A 13,973-nucleotide genomic window follows, 5' to 3' on the forward strand; every position below is an offset into this window, starting at 1 on the left:
AGACCTCAGGGCAATATTGCATCTGTTACAGGGGCCTCGCCGTGTGTTTATTTTCGAGCCCCTTGACGCAGATTTGGGTCTTCATACTAGTGTGTCCTACCACCGTGCCTGGCACATAGCAGATGCTCAAAAAATGCTGGGTATCGTTAAGGGCACTGTGGTCAGGACCTGTGCTCTGAAGGCAGAGGCCTCCGTCTGAATCCTACGGCCGCCTCTTCCTCCCTGTGCTCCTCCCTGAGCCTCCGTGTCCTTATCTGTAAAACAGGGCATCCGTGAAGGTGCCCACCTCACAGCGCGTGGGAGGGTTGTGGAGACGCATGATGGAACGGAGGACTCAGCAGTGTCTTGCCCCCAGCAAGTGCCCAGTAAATGGCAACAATTAGAAACTCGAGGTCTGGAAGGAGTCTTGGTATCTGGATCAACCCCTTGCCTGGAAGGAGCACAGTTTCTTAGAACAGCTGTCCTGCTAGAACCCAGGCTTGGTGACTGCAGGGATGAGCCTTTGTTCATAAATTCCAGCCAGACCCTGCCTGTCCCTTCTCACTGCACACACGCACAGGATGTCTTACTCAGATTTTAATTAAATCACACATAATTCAGCACATCGGGCCCTACCAACTTCATTAGAAACCACCTGGGGTCATGGGGGACTGGAAGAGAGTGGTCGTGAGAAGACCCACTCTCCCCAGCCTTTTGTTACAGGGACTGAAAACATCAGGCGTTACCCGAGGAGCTGGGTGGAGCAAAACACCCAACAGAAGGGACAGGAGTTGCAAAAGCCACCCTGAGGCCTGGAGGGTGTGGTGACGGGAAGGGAAGGATCTTTCCGCCCTAAACTCAGGGACGTTTGTAATCCTTGGTGTAACACCTTCACCAAGATCGGGTTACAACATCTGCCCCACAAGGACCTGGAACCTGGGGGGCCCAGCACAGCTGAGGTGGGAGGCAGAGCTGGGAGAAGCCAAAGCAGCCCCCTGGCTCCGCCTCTGGGAGGCCGTTGTACCTGCCCCTCAGGGGCAGGGAGTGATGCAGGCAAAACTGGTGTCGGGCACAGGAGGAGGGTGGTGATGACCCTGCTCCACCCGTAAAAGACAGGTCGTTCCACCGTTCAAACAGCGGAAGCACGGGGTGCGGACGGCAGCGGGAAAAGGGCGCGTTCCCTGATGCGGCGCACTCCCAGCAGCCCCTGCAGCGGCCAGGGCCAGGCTGGGGCTGCGGATCCTCCGCCCCCTCCACGGGGCCTGCTGGTCTCAGTGCAGAGAAGAGGGAATGTCTGTCCACTTCCGCCCTCAGCCCAGCCCACGCTTTCCTCCAAAGGCAGGCCGGTTTGGGGGCCAAGGCTGTGCTGCCTGCCCCGGGCACAGAGGTGTGAGGTTCCCCCAAACCGAAGCCTGTGGTGGGGTCACACCCCCATCTCCCCTGAGGCCAAGTGAAGACTTAATGGCTTCGCCAATACTGTCCCTTAAAGGTTGTGGCCTGTCCCCAACCCCAAAGGTCATGTGGAGGTAGAAGGCCCTGGAAGGGGGACAGGAAGGGGCGCTGCCCCTCTCCTCCTCCTCCCGGAGACCTGGCGCTCTTCCAGAGAACCTAACTGGCTCTTCCCATGGGGGCCCCTTCTCCCTAGGGGAGGACAAACACCCAGGAATAGGAAAGGGGGTTGAGACAGGTTTGGCAACTTTCTGACGTCACTTGGAAACACGGGTTCCATTTCAACCAGCAGATCACCGTCAGGTCTGCAAGGCCACTGTCTCTGGGTGCAGAGACGCCTTCCCTGCGTCCAGGGCATCCTCCCTGGGCCGGGCCGGGCCATCCCAGGGTCTCCGGAGCAGCTCACACCTCCATGTTACCCTTCTCGTCCCCCTTGGGGCGGGGCTCCTCCTGAAGCCTCCGCATCTCCCAGCCCCGGACCCAGGTGTAGGCGGAGGAGCCGCCCAGCACCAGCATGTTGCTCGTCCACCAGAGCAAGCTCTTGGTCTCCTCGTAGTGGAGGACGGCCAGCACCGTCTGGGCACAGGCTTTGGCCGTGCCGGACACGTTGTGGGTCAGGGGACTGGTGAACTTGATCTGTAGTCCTGTCACATAGCCGATGGCGAAGCCACACAGGCCGCCCAGCGTCATCACGCCCCAGAAGTGGGCGCTGCCCAGCTGGGGGAAGCTGTAGAGGGCCCGGAGCTCCCCCAGCAGCAGGAGCAGCGGCAGAAAGAGGACGCAGGCATTGACGTTGTTGTAGAAGGTCAGGCGCCAGATGCTGCCGTCCACTGCGGGGAGCACCTTCTTGGTGTAGATGGCGTTGAGCGAGACACAGAGGCTGGCGAGCACGCCAAAGAGCGTGCCCGTCCAAGACAGGGTACCCTCTGCGCCCTCCTGGTCCACGCCAAGCCAGAAGCCACCTACAGTGGGGAAGAAGGGAAGGGCGAGGGGGATGAGGATGGGGAGGAAGGACAGAGAATTTTGCCACCAAAGTTCACAGACTGTGTAACGCTGTCCTCACCATCCCATCCTCCCCGCCCTTCCAGCAAGAGACGTATGCAACAGGGAGATCCACTCCATGATGGGTGGTGACGTAGAGGGCTGGGATAGGGAAGGTGGGAGGGAGTCGCGGGAGGGAGGGGATATGGGGATATATGTATAAACACAGCTGATTCACTTTGGTGTACAGCGAAAACTGGCACAACAGTGTACAGCAATTATACTCCAATAAAGAGCTTAAAAAAGAAAAGAAAAGAAAAGAAACGTACGCAAACTCTCTACTACATGCAAAGCACCACACAAGGGCTGGGGAAGTGGCCAGGACATGAACCCTTCCTCACGGAGCGCACATTCTGGCAGAGGAGAGAGCCACGAAGGCGATTCATCTCCCAATGACTTCCTTAATTACAACTGTAATGAGGGCCATAAAACAGCCCAGCGAGCTGTGAGGGCCCACGACTGGGTGACTGTGCTGGCCTGGGGCACCTGGAAAGCAACGTCTGAAGTGAGCTCGTAAGAATGAGCGCAGCTACAGCACTCAGTGGTCAGGTGACCTTGAGGAAGGGGCTAAAGGTCTCGGCGCCTCGGCTTCCCGGTCTGTAAAGAGGGAGGCTACAGAGGTTAGACGCGCTGTGACCTGAGGTCTTTGGGGGCGGCCACTCTGACACTCTCACCTTGTGACATCTCCTGCTCACGGAGCCTCCACGGTGCCCCGCTGCCCACCCTCAAGTCTGCACTCGGCAGCCTGCCACGCTGGGCTTCCCACCCCCCTGCCAGCCCTGTCTCTGTGCCATGACCACACCAGGTTGCCTCTCTCACCTCCCTGCCTCTCATACCAGGGCTCAGCGTCCTAGATCATTTCCTGCACCAGAAACACCAGCCTCCTTCCTGGGAGATTCCACTTATTCTTCAAGGTCAAGCCAGCCTCTCCAGGGGTGAAGTCTTTCCTGATACCCCTGGCACCCAGAGCTCTTCCTGGCCTCCTCCTGCCTGCGCTTTCCTTCAAGACCCTGCCTGCCCTGGGCAGGTAGGCACCTGCCATGGGGACAGTACAGTCTCTTTAGCTAGACCCCACCTTCCCAGAAGGCAGGAGCTGACTCTTACTCATGCCGTATCTCCCGCCATAGCAGCTGGCGATGTGGTTTTGGTGTCAGAGAGGTGGCTCTGCTCAGGCCCTGCCATTTGGAGGCTGGGTGGCCCGGGGGAGTTTACGTACCTTCTCTGAGCTCCCATGTCCCTCAGCGGTAGAGATCTGGGTCACGTTCTTGACCCTCCCACTCCAATCAATCCATCTTCCACCTTGCAACCAGCACGATCGTCCCACAGGACAGATCTGCTCAGGCCCTGCCCTGGCTCCGTGCCTCCCCACTGCCCTCGGGAGGTAGTCCAGACTCACTACCCTTGGGCAGCCCCGTGGGCGCGTCCCGCTCTGGACCAGCCATGCAAAACAGCTCGTTTTTTCCCTTCTGCCTAGAACGTGCTCTCTGCACTCCTTCCTTCACCCCATTGAGCACTGCCTCTGGAGCGCCTGCTTAGGTTCCTCCCTCCCCCACCTCCTCCCCACCCCCCTCCCCACCCCCGCCAGGGTTCCCACAGCACCTCTTCTGTCCCAACCACAGCAAAACTCCCTTACTGCTACGCCTCAGCCTCACGCCCTCCAGGCACGTAGGAGCTGAGTCTACCTTTTCCAAATCTGCATCCCCGGAGCTTGGCAGGGGCTTGCTGGATGGCTGAATGGGTGAATGCACGGTGGTCGTCCTGGAGGCGGTTGTGAGGGTCAAGGCAGACAAGGTACCTACTATGCCGGAAGCATTCACTCACATTACTCTCTTCTTGGCCGGGCCTTTGCAAACAGGTACCCACAGACTGGCTCCAGGGGTACAGAGGAGGCGGGGGCTTAGCCAGAACACCCCCCAGCTCTCCTGCTGGTTACCTTCCGGGTCCAGAAGAGACTGCCACCTCAGGGTTGCAGCCCTCAGAGGGACCCTGGGGCCAGAAGGAGCTTAAGGTTCTGTGTGAGCTGAGAGGGGTGGGGGAGGCCTGGAGAGTCACCTGAGACTCATCTTCCCCCACAAGGAGGAAGGAAGGGGAAACTCTGCAGAGACGGGCCAGGGGCCAGGGGCCAGGGGCCAGGGGCCCGGGCCCGCAGAGAGCACCAGCCTCCGGGCGCCTGCTCCATCAGGCCGGCCAGTGAATGTGCCTTCCCAGAAGCTATCTCACCATCTGCTACTTTGATGACTTTTTGGGACTTGGGCCTAGTTTCCCTAATAACCTCACCTGTCTGCATGCAAATTTGCCAGCCAGGAGGTGCCTCCCACTCTGCCCCTTATAAGGTCAGCAGGGCTGAAGTGGAGGTCCCTGGGGCGTTTGGCTAAGTGAGGCCTGGGAGCCCATACCAGCTCCCCTCACTCCAATGTGGCCCTGCTCCCTCTCCCATCCTGGACCTAGACTGGGCAGCCCTAGGTCCTGCAGTGGCTCAATTGAGGGGAACTTTTTCTAGGACAGGTGGCCTGGGATGGGCCCCTCCTCGGCAACCAGTGCAACTCAGCTTGGTTGGACACCAACCAAGAATATGTAGGTCAACCAAGATGAAGTTTGCAGCACCAGGAAGAAACTGGACAGGTTCAAAGAAAGATCCCATTCCTGGATGACAGAGACCCAGGAGGACTCTGAGGGGGTGGGAAGCTGGGGGTGCTCTTACCTAACGGGCTGCAATAAAACATTCTGCAGTGATGGAAATGTTCTACCACCCGTGCTGTCCAATACAGTAGCCACTGGCCACATGTGGTGACTGAGCACTTGAAATGTGGCTACAGAATCAGGTCACAACAACTGCAACTGAATAACTGAATTTTAAAAATTTCATTGAATTTGAGTTGAAACAGACACGTGTGGTCAGTGGCTACAGTACTGGATAGTGCAAGTCTAACCTCTAGGGGACAAGGACAGAGCAGAGTGGTTAGAAACACAGGCCTGGGGGGTTAGAAACACAGGCCTGGCAGGGAGGGGAGGTGCCTGGCCAATCTGATTGCATCCCAGTCTGGCTACTTCCTAGCTGTGGGGCCCTGGAGAAGTGACTTAACCTCTGTGAGTGTCAGTTTCCTTGTTTGTATAGAGCTGATCAGGGTGATGCTACCACAAACAGGATCTCTGGGGACGTAGGAGATGCTGTATGATTTGCACAATGTCCTCATCAATAATTTTTCTTTTCTGACGGTCAGGTCTGGGAAGACAGCTAAGTCATCTCAAAGCACATCTCTTGCCACTGACTCAGGCATTATTGTAAGTCTGCAAGGTCAGAGGATGATGGTATATTTATTAACAGATGCCGTGTCCTCTAGAAAGAGCACTGATGGGGAGTCAGGACACTTGAACTCTTAGAGAAGCAATAGAGTATAGTGCTCAAGTGTAAGGAGTCAGATTGCTTGAGATCAGATCCCACCTCTGCCACTTAGCTGAGTGACCTTTGACAAATTACTTAACCTCTCTGTGCCTTGGTTTCCTCTCTGTGAAATGTAGATTATAACCCCATCCTGTTTGAAGGGCCCTCATTGGGCCCCTAACTTGCTAGGTGACCTCCAGAAAGTTACTTGCTCTCTCTGGACCCCAGGTTCTTCCTCACACGACTGTCACAACAAGGGAGCTGGGACAGATAAAGTCCAGAGGTCTGACAGGGTGGTTCTTTAGGGTTTCGGCCCCCATCCCCCCCCCCCACACCCATCCCCCGTGGCCCTGGCTGGCCACTCACCGATGATGATGCCACAGGTGAGCAAGGCATAGAAGGAGGTGGTTTGCTTGAGCAGCAGGTAGGAGAGCAGCACATTGAAGACCGTGGTGAGCGAGCGGCCCACGTTGTAGAAGGCCACACCCACATACTTGAGGCAGAGGTTATTGAAGGTGATCATGCCAATGAAGACCACCGACAGGGGCAGGACGCTGCGGGCCACCCTGAGGTCCAGGCGCAGGGCGGGGAAGTCCACGGTGCCAGGACAGCAGGTGGCCAGCGAGCTGAGGGCCCTGCACAGCAGCGAGGTCACCAGGCACTGGTAGAAGGTGACGAAGATGGGGGTGTCCAGCCGCAGGGAGGGGCTATCCAGCAGGTACTTGTTAAGGAACACCATGGAGATGGACGTGACCCAGTAGAGAGAGACCACCAGTGCGATCTGCAGTGCCCGCAGCACAAAGGGTTTCTCCTGGCTGGCCTCTGCCTCTGCGGAGGGGTCGGAAGTCCCCATCAGTGCCATGTGCAGGATCCTTGACCGCTTCAGAGAGGCCCTGTTCATGGTAGCAGAGGAGCCGGGTCACCCTACAGCCAGACCGAGTTCCTGGAGTTCAGGGCAGGGAGCTCGCTTCTGCTTTCTGCAAGCTCAAGTCCTCATCTGTCACGTGGCGGGTGGCCCGGAGGCCTCCCACCCTTCTCCTGGATGGAGAGGGTCTGCTCCGGGGCGAGCCCCCCAACCTGCTCCCACCCTGAGGGGGTTCATGAGACAGGACACAGGGCACAGGCGACGGGCACGCTAAGGCTGGACAGAGGGGACGTGTCCGCGGGGAAGAGGCTGGGGCCCAGCCGGCTGGAGCCCGGTCGCGGGGCGGGGCGGGGAGGAACGGAAGGGAGGCGGAGGAACGCAGGGCGAAGGAGCCAGAGAAGCGCGCGGGGCGGCGCGGGGCAGGGGCGCGGAGAGCCGGGGCGGGCAGGGAGCCGGCAGGCGGGCGCGCGGGGTGGGGCAGAGGGCGCGGGCGGGGGCCCGGGCGCTCGGGGGCGGGAGGAGGCCCGTCCGGGACCAGCCCGGGGCGCGCGGTCCAGCCCGGCACCAGCCCCGTCGGCCCCGCGGCCGCGGACTTCCGAGGCCGCGCCCCCGGGGAGGCGGGCCCGGGCCCGCTTCCGGACACGCCCCCGCCCTCCTTAAAGGGCCCGCGCGCCCCGCGCCGCCGCGGAGCAACGGCCTTCGGCGCGGGCTCGCGACGCGTCCCCGGCCGCCGCCCGCCCGCAGGTGGCGGCGCCAGGGTCGGGCCCGGCAGCCGCGGGGGGTCCTGTGGGTGCCAGAGCCTCGGTCCCCCCCGCGCCGGCGCCCGCCCCGGCCCCGTCTCCTCGCGGGCTTCGCTCCCCTGGACTCGGCTGCCCCGCAGGGCCACCTGGCCCCCCGCCCCGGGCAGGGCTGCGTCCCCGGAGCCCTGGCGCCCCCCGCGCCCCCGCCCCCGCGGCCCGCGTCCGTCGTCCCGGCCCCGCTCTCGCCTGCAGCACCTCGCTGCAGCCCCCTCCGTCCCCCTCCTTTCACTGCCCCACCCCCTCCCGAGCCTGAGACCCGCCCCCCCGCCCCGGGCAGCGCCCCCCACCCCCGACGCGAGACCCTCCCGGCGGCGGGGTCGGAGCCTCAAGGCTGCACCTCTCCCCAGACACCCTCCGCGTCCCCAAAACATCCCCTCTCCAGGCCGGGCCCGGCCGCAGTCTGCGGCCCCGGGGCTGGCGCCGCCGGCCGCGAAGGCGACCCCGCGCTCACCTGGTCCTCCGCACCGGCCGCCGGCCCGGGCCACCTGCGCCGCACCTGCGGGGCCGCGCCCGCGAGGCCACTTCCTGCTCCCAGCCTGGGCGTGCGCGCCGCGCCAGCCTCGCTGGCCCGCTGCCCACGTGGACCCGGGGCGGGGCGGGGGAGCGGCGGCGAGGCGACCCGGGCCCAGCCTGACCTTGGCCGCGAGGTATCCCGCCCGGCGTGGGAGCAGGCCCCTTTCTCTTTCCAAGGCCGCCCCAGACCCGGGTATCCCGCCCAGGATCCCCGGCTCCAGTTACCGTGGCTTGCACGTCCCAGCACCCGGCTGCATCCGTGGCCCGCTACCGCGCACCCGGCCTGAGCATCCAGAACGGTGTGTGTGCGGGGAACAGCCAGGACTCTTCCGGCCGGCAGTTAGTGGAGGGTCCCCCTCCCCCTCCCCCTCCCGAGGACGGGGCCTGGGAAATGGTCACCAGCCTGGGCCGTCACTTCCCAGGCAGCCGGGAGGACCGACTTCTTCCTGGTTCCAGCTCTAGCTTCAACGTCGGGTAGCTCACTTCTCCCAGGTTATCTTCATTAAACTAGGGGCTGGACTATACCAGTGGGTCTCCACCTCCTTGCTCAAAACCCTAGCTGATATGGTTGAAAGTAGGGACTATTATTTGTAATATTTCAAGTACTGTTTAATTAGTACCGTTTGATTTATGGGTGAGATGTCTGAGATTTGCTTTGAAATACTCAGAATACTCACCTCCTCCCCAAATCCCCAAAGGTTGATAGGTAAAACAAGACAGGCAATTGCTGAAGTTAGGCACAGGTACACGGAGGGTATAGGAGTCTCCATACTTCTGTGTACATCTGAAAATTTCCATAATAAAAAGGTAAAACCTATGGAGTACATTTAAAGTCTCACTTGCCAACTGCATAAACCCTCACCCCGGTTTAACATAGTCATTGGTGGGCTATGGGAACTGGAAGGGTTACAGGGACGTAAGCACTGTGCAACAGCCCTGGGGCAGGTACAGACTCTAATACCCGCCCTGCCCCTTCCTCCAGAAATGGGACTTCCCGCTTCCTAGCTATGGGCTGGTCTCCAGGTGGAGGGTGCCATCTGATCACCTTGTCACACCTGAGATCAAGTTACCCTTTGGGGGAAGGAAAGACTTACAGGGACTGAGCTGGTTCTCTGACCCTTACTTGGAGAGTCTCGTTCCAGGGCCAGAGGTTGTGGGTTTCAGTTTATTAAGAGCAATGCCTACTTGCTCTTCTCTCTTAGCCCTGATATTTCACTATGACAGATACTTTAATGACAAACAGGACAAACTTGTCTCTGAGAGGCCCTGGTTTCCTGGAAGGGCCCTTCTCCTTGGCACGTTAATAGGAATTAATTTATCTGATGAATGTGCTGTGACCTGGATCCCCTAGGGCAGAGATACGTACTGTATACGGGCCAGATGCACTTCACCAAGAGGGACCCAGGGACAGTCCACGCTGGATGTTCGGGGCACAGTCTCGGGTTTCCGTGGGCCAGGAGACCAGGGTGTATCCCTGTGTCCACCCCCTCCCCTTACCTTGTACCATTAGTTTCACTCCCTTGGATTAAGGTTGTAAGAAGCCAGTACTGTAAGTCTCGTAGATCCCAATCCTCTTGGCTTGTTATAAGGGAAAGGGGAGGCGGGGATGTTTCTTAGAGGTCTAAGGCCTCAGGAATTGTGCACTTTGCACAAACTGCTTTTGAATTTTTCTTAAGGAATGTTAGTTGTTGAAACCATTTATAAAGGCTAATGTTTTCGGTCTTGTCAAGAGTAATTACCCAGGGTATGAACTTGGTATGTGGCAGAACATAAGGTCATTAATGTGGCAGTTGGGCCCTTTATGGGTGTGGTTCTATTTTCTTGCCTTGGCTGGGAGCCACCAATGACATCAGAAGACGACGATGTCTACCCAACAGGGTGAGAGAACTAACCTCCCAGGTGTGGGGGACAGTGGATTGGTAGCAGGAGGGCCTGAGAGCTCTTGGGAACACACAGCTATTGATTATCTCACCCCTAAGTTCAGCAAGGACTCCTGAGCCTACTCCACGTGGTGGACATCACCATTTTCTACCAAAATTCTTTCTCCCATTTGTCCAAGATAATTGGATGATTGCTCAGCTGGAGAGCACATTTCCCAGCCTCCCTTGTGGGTAGGTGAACCCCATGTCTCCGTGGATGGGGAATGGAGGTGAGGTGTTGTACTTTTCAGGTCTGGGCCTTAAAACATCAGGTGGGCGCTCCTCCACATTTTCTCCTCCTCTTCCTCTAACCTGCGACCCAAATGTGCCTGTAACCCAGCTGTTACCATGGAGACAGGTCAATCTGGGGGGCTGTGGGAGCAGGATGATGGAAAGAGCCAAGGTCTCCGATTGTGTGGAGTAGAGCCACCTGCCAACCTGCCCTGCCTACCTTGAGACTGTTCTATGAGAGGGGAATCAACTTATATCCTGTATACAGCTGTGCAGTTATGAAGGGTCTCTTTGTTACAGCAGTTAGGCCTTTACCCACAGGCCCACCGTAGTCTATATTCCCTTCTCCTCGAGTATATGCATTCTCGAGGCAAAACTAAGAGGGCATGACGTTGTTGGTCTGACCCCTCTCTCTCTTGTTTTCTCTCTCTCTCTCAGTTTATCACCCATCTGTCTGTCTGTCTGTCTATCTATCCATCTATTCATCCCATTCCTATCCAGGACCTGGCACAATTCCTGCCACAGTAGCTGCTCTTTGTGGAAGGAATGAAGCCACACCACAACTAGGAGTACCTGAAAATCAGGACTGATTTAAGACCTTTATTGGCCCTATACCCTGAAGAGCTTATAAGTCCCCTCATTCACTCCATAGGTGATTCAAAATAAAAATGAATAATGAACTGTAAAATAAATGTAAGGAGAGAAAAAAAAACTTTGATTTTTCTCATGGTGATTGGCATGTTCTTTGGAAGATAATGTATTTTTTCCAGGAAAAAAAATTATGCCTTTCCTTTGCTTGTGGCAGACAGGAAGAATTGTCTACCCCAGGAGCTGGCAAACTTTCTCTGCAAAGGACCAGAGAGTAAATATTTTAGACTGGGTGGGCCATATGGTCTTTGTCACAACTACTCAACACTGCTGTTGTAGTGTTGTGACAAATGGGTGCTGCTGTGTTTCAATAAAACTTTATAAAGATAGGCCCATGGCCCGGATACGGCTCGTTGGTGTAGTTCGCTGATCCCTGGTTCACCCTGTATTAACTTAACCTTCTTTCTAACACTACCCATATATTGTTTGCATGTCAATGTGTCTGCCTAAAAACACTTGTTCCCTGGACCACCTTGCAGCTAGATGTGGCCATGTGACATACTTTTGGCCAATGAGTTACAAGCTGAGAATTTCTGGGGAAGCATTTGCTTTCTTGATATAGGTCTTTGTTGCTTCTTTTTCTTCGATATTCTGTGTGTAATGCGCACTTGAGGTCTGGAAGGGCAGCAGCCATCTTATAACCATGAAGCAAAAGATAGGAGGAAACAAAGGATGGCAGAGCAGAAGCGTGGAGAGGGCCTGAGTCCCTTAGAGCTTGGATGAGCTGCCGTCCGGCTCTGGGCCGCCTGCTCCTTGTTGCAGAGGAATAAGCCCCTATCAGTGTAGCCTTACGGCATGCTCCAGCTATACTGTGTCATGCTTTTTTTTTTTTTTTTAGTATTTATGTGTGTGTGTATGTACGTATTTCTTGGCTGCGTTGGGTCTTTGTTGCTGCACACTGGCTTTCTCTAGTTGTGGCGAGCTGGGGCTACTCTGTTGCGGTGTGCGGGCTCCTCATTGCGGTGGCTTCTCTTGTTGTGGAACTTGGGCTCTAGGTGCGAGGGCTTCAGTCGTTGCAGCACACAGGCTCAGTAGTTGTGGCGCACGGGCTTAGTTGCTCTGCGGCATGTGGGATCTTCCCCGACCAGGGATTGAACCCATGTCCCCTGCATTGGCAGGCGGATTTTTAGTCACTGCACCACCGGGGACGTCCACTGGGTAACTCATTGTTGCTGAAACTCACGGCTAAGTGTCCAGGAAGGCCTGGGATTGGGTGGTGCTGGGTCCGAGGCAGCAAGGGACGGGACACAATCATCAGGGATTGAAGGCGAGCTGCAGAGCTGGAGGTGGAGGGGAGAATTCCCAGGGCAGGGCTCGCTCGCCAGACGGGGATTAGGAGCGGCAGATCCCACGTCAGGATGGGCGGATTCCAAAGCATGAGATGGGTGGCCAGGGACAAGGGACTGTTCGCAAAGAAGTCCCAATGTGGGGGAGGGGGTTGTGCAGGCAAGAGCGGGAAAGACGATTAGCTGCAGAAGATTAGCAAAGACCTAGCTCTCTTCAACAATAACATCTATCAGAGACATCACCTTTATGCCGGGTTCCGGCTTCTGGGAAGCACCTAGCTTGGGATGGTGCAGGCCTTTTTGGTTTTGTGGGGGTTTTTTGAGGTTTAGGATAGCCAAAAGCATTATTCTCCAAAGCTCCTGTAACATGCACCTGGGTGATCTCCAAGCGGGAGTGATGTTTCCCCCAGTTTAGCAGCTATCCCATGGGAGCGAGTGACAGAGCCAGTCCCTCCTGGTGGAGGGTGTTTTACTAACACGTAACGCTTCGTGGAGGCCTCTCCACGCCGGGGTTTTCCGTGTACGACGTGGCAGTCCTCGCCACAACGCTGTGGGGGACAGTCTCTCGTTCTCATCTCCGTTTCACAGGTGAGGCGGGTGAGACCCCGGATGTGTTGGATCCACTAGCCCAAGGCTGCCCACTGAGGAGGGGAGAGCCGGATTTGAACCCACACCAGTTTGACGGCTGCCCTGAAGTTTGTCCTGTTGCGTGAGCTCGGCTTCTCCTGAGCCTGGTTTCCCGTGTGGTCTCCTGGGTCGCTGGTCCTGGGGCGGGTGGCGGGGAGTGACCCTGGCATGGCTGCCCTCTGTCCTGCTGTTTGTTGAAGGGCAGATATGTGCCCCGGGCGGCACTGCCCCAATCCCCAGGGGACTCCCCACGTTGTCCCTTGAGAGCCCTCTGGTTGATCCATGATCTGATCTTATTCTCTCACTTTTTCACCTATGAGTTTCATCTCCCACATGAATTGTAACTCCTGGGGGCAGAGAGCATGTAGCTAATCGTTACATAGTAGCTAATCATCCTCAGGCACTGCTCTGTGCGGTGCCCTGGCCTCAACACTGCATGGACTAATTCCTCTAACCTTATGATAACTCTTTTTCTAAAAAAAAAATAAATTTATTTATTTATTTACTGGCTGTGTTGGGTGTTCATTGCTGCATGCGGGCTTTCTCTAGTTGAGGCGAACGGGGGCTACTCTTCATTGCGGTGCACAGGCTTCTCATTGCGGTGCCTTCTCTTATTGTGGAGCATGGGCTGTAGGTGCACAGGCTTCAGTAGTTGTGGCATGTGGGGTCAGTAGTTGTGGTGCATGGGTATAGTTGCTCTGTGGCATGTGGGATCTTCCCAGACCAGGGATCAAACTCATGTCCCCTGCATTGGCAGGTGGATTCTTAACCACGGAGCCACCAGGGAAGTCCCTCATGATAACTCTTTGAGATGCTATCTTGTTATTCTATCTTATGGAAGAGGAAACTGAGGTTCAGAGAGAGAAAGTAAATTACCTAGGGTCCTAGGGGCTTATAAGTGGCAGAGTTGGGATTTGAACCCAGGTCGACTGACTTAACCATTGATGTTATACTGCCTATTTTTGTGTGTATAGCACTTTACAAAGTATTTTCAAACACATTAAAAAAAAAGTTTTTAGAACATCAGAGCTTCAAAGTATGTTAGAGATTGTCTATTCTAAACCCCTCACGTTACAGAAAAGGAAACAGGTCCAGAGAAGGGCAGTTTATGAAAAGGTGAAACTGGACAGGAACTCCACTCTCCTAACTGCTGACAGTCCTGCAGCAGCAGTGTCACAGGACACTGCTGGCCTGGAGCTCTGTGAGCACAGGGGCTGTGCTGTTCCATTCCTG

The 13,973-nt window shown here is 56.7% G+C and overlaps 1 protein-coding gene across 2 annotated transcripts; it reads right to left on the bottom strand.

The window, feature by feature from the left end:
• Positions 1–561: 561 nt before the first annotated feature.
• SLC35C1 (solute carrier family 35 member C1) lies at positions 562–8,395 on the bottom strand. Of its 2 annotated transcripts, none has more exons than XM_057695148.1 (3): positions 8,255–8,395; positions 6,218–6,744; positions 562–2,390 (listed from the first exon to the last, which is right to left on the bottom strand). In XM_057695148.1, the coding sequence occupies exons 1-3, from the start codon at positions 8,284–8,286 to the stop codon at positions 1,831–1,833; spliced, it is 1,119 nt and encodes a 372-aa protein (XP_057551131.1). In that variant the 5' UTR covers positions 8,287–8,395; the 3' UTR covers positions 562–1,830. The 2 variants fall into 2 exon arrangements, with proteins under 2 accessions (XP_057551131.1, XP_057551132.1); XM_057695149.1 differs by lacking the exon at positions 8,255–8,395 and adding an exon at positions 7,968–8,116.
• Positions 8,396–13,973: the final 5,578 nt, after the last annotated feature.

Source organism: Hippopotamus amphibius, chromosome 9, assembly GCF_030028045.1.
Source record: "Hippopotamus amphibius kiboko isolate mHipAmp2 chromosome 9, mHipAmp2.hap2, whole genome shotgun sequence".
Lineage (NCBI taxonomy): Eukaryota > Metazoa > Chordata > Mammalia > Artiodactyla > Hippopotamidae > Hippopotamus > Hippopotamus amphibius.

What these genes read in the sequence shown, in the direction of transcription:
- SLC35C1 (XM_057695148.1), bottom strand. Translation starts at nt 8,286, where the DNA reads ATGCAGCCGGGTGCTGGGACGTGCAAGCCACG. An exon ending in GCTGGGACGTGCAAGCCACG is followed by an intron (nt 6,745 to 8,254) that starts GTAACTGGAGCC and finishes TACCATGAACAG; the next exon opens with GGCCTCTCTGAAGCGGTCAA. An exon ending in CACCTGTGGCATCATCATCG is followed by an intron (nt 2,391 to 6,217) that starts GTGAGTGGCCAG and finishes TCCCCACTGTAG; the next exon opens with GTGGCTTCTGGCTTGGCGTG.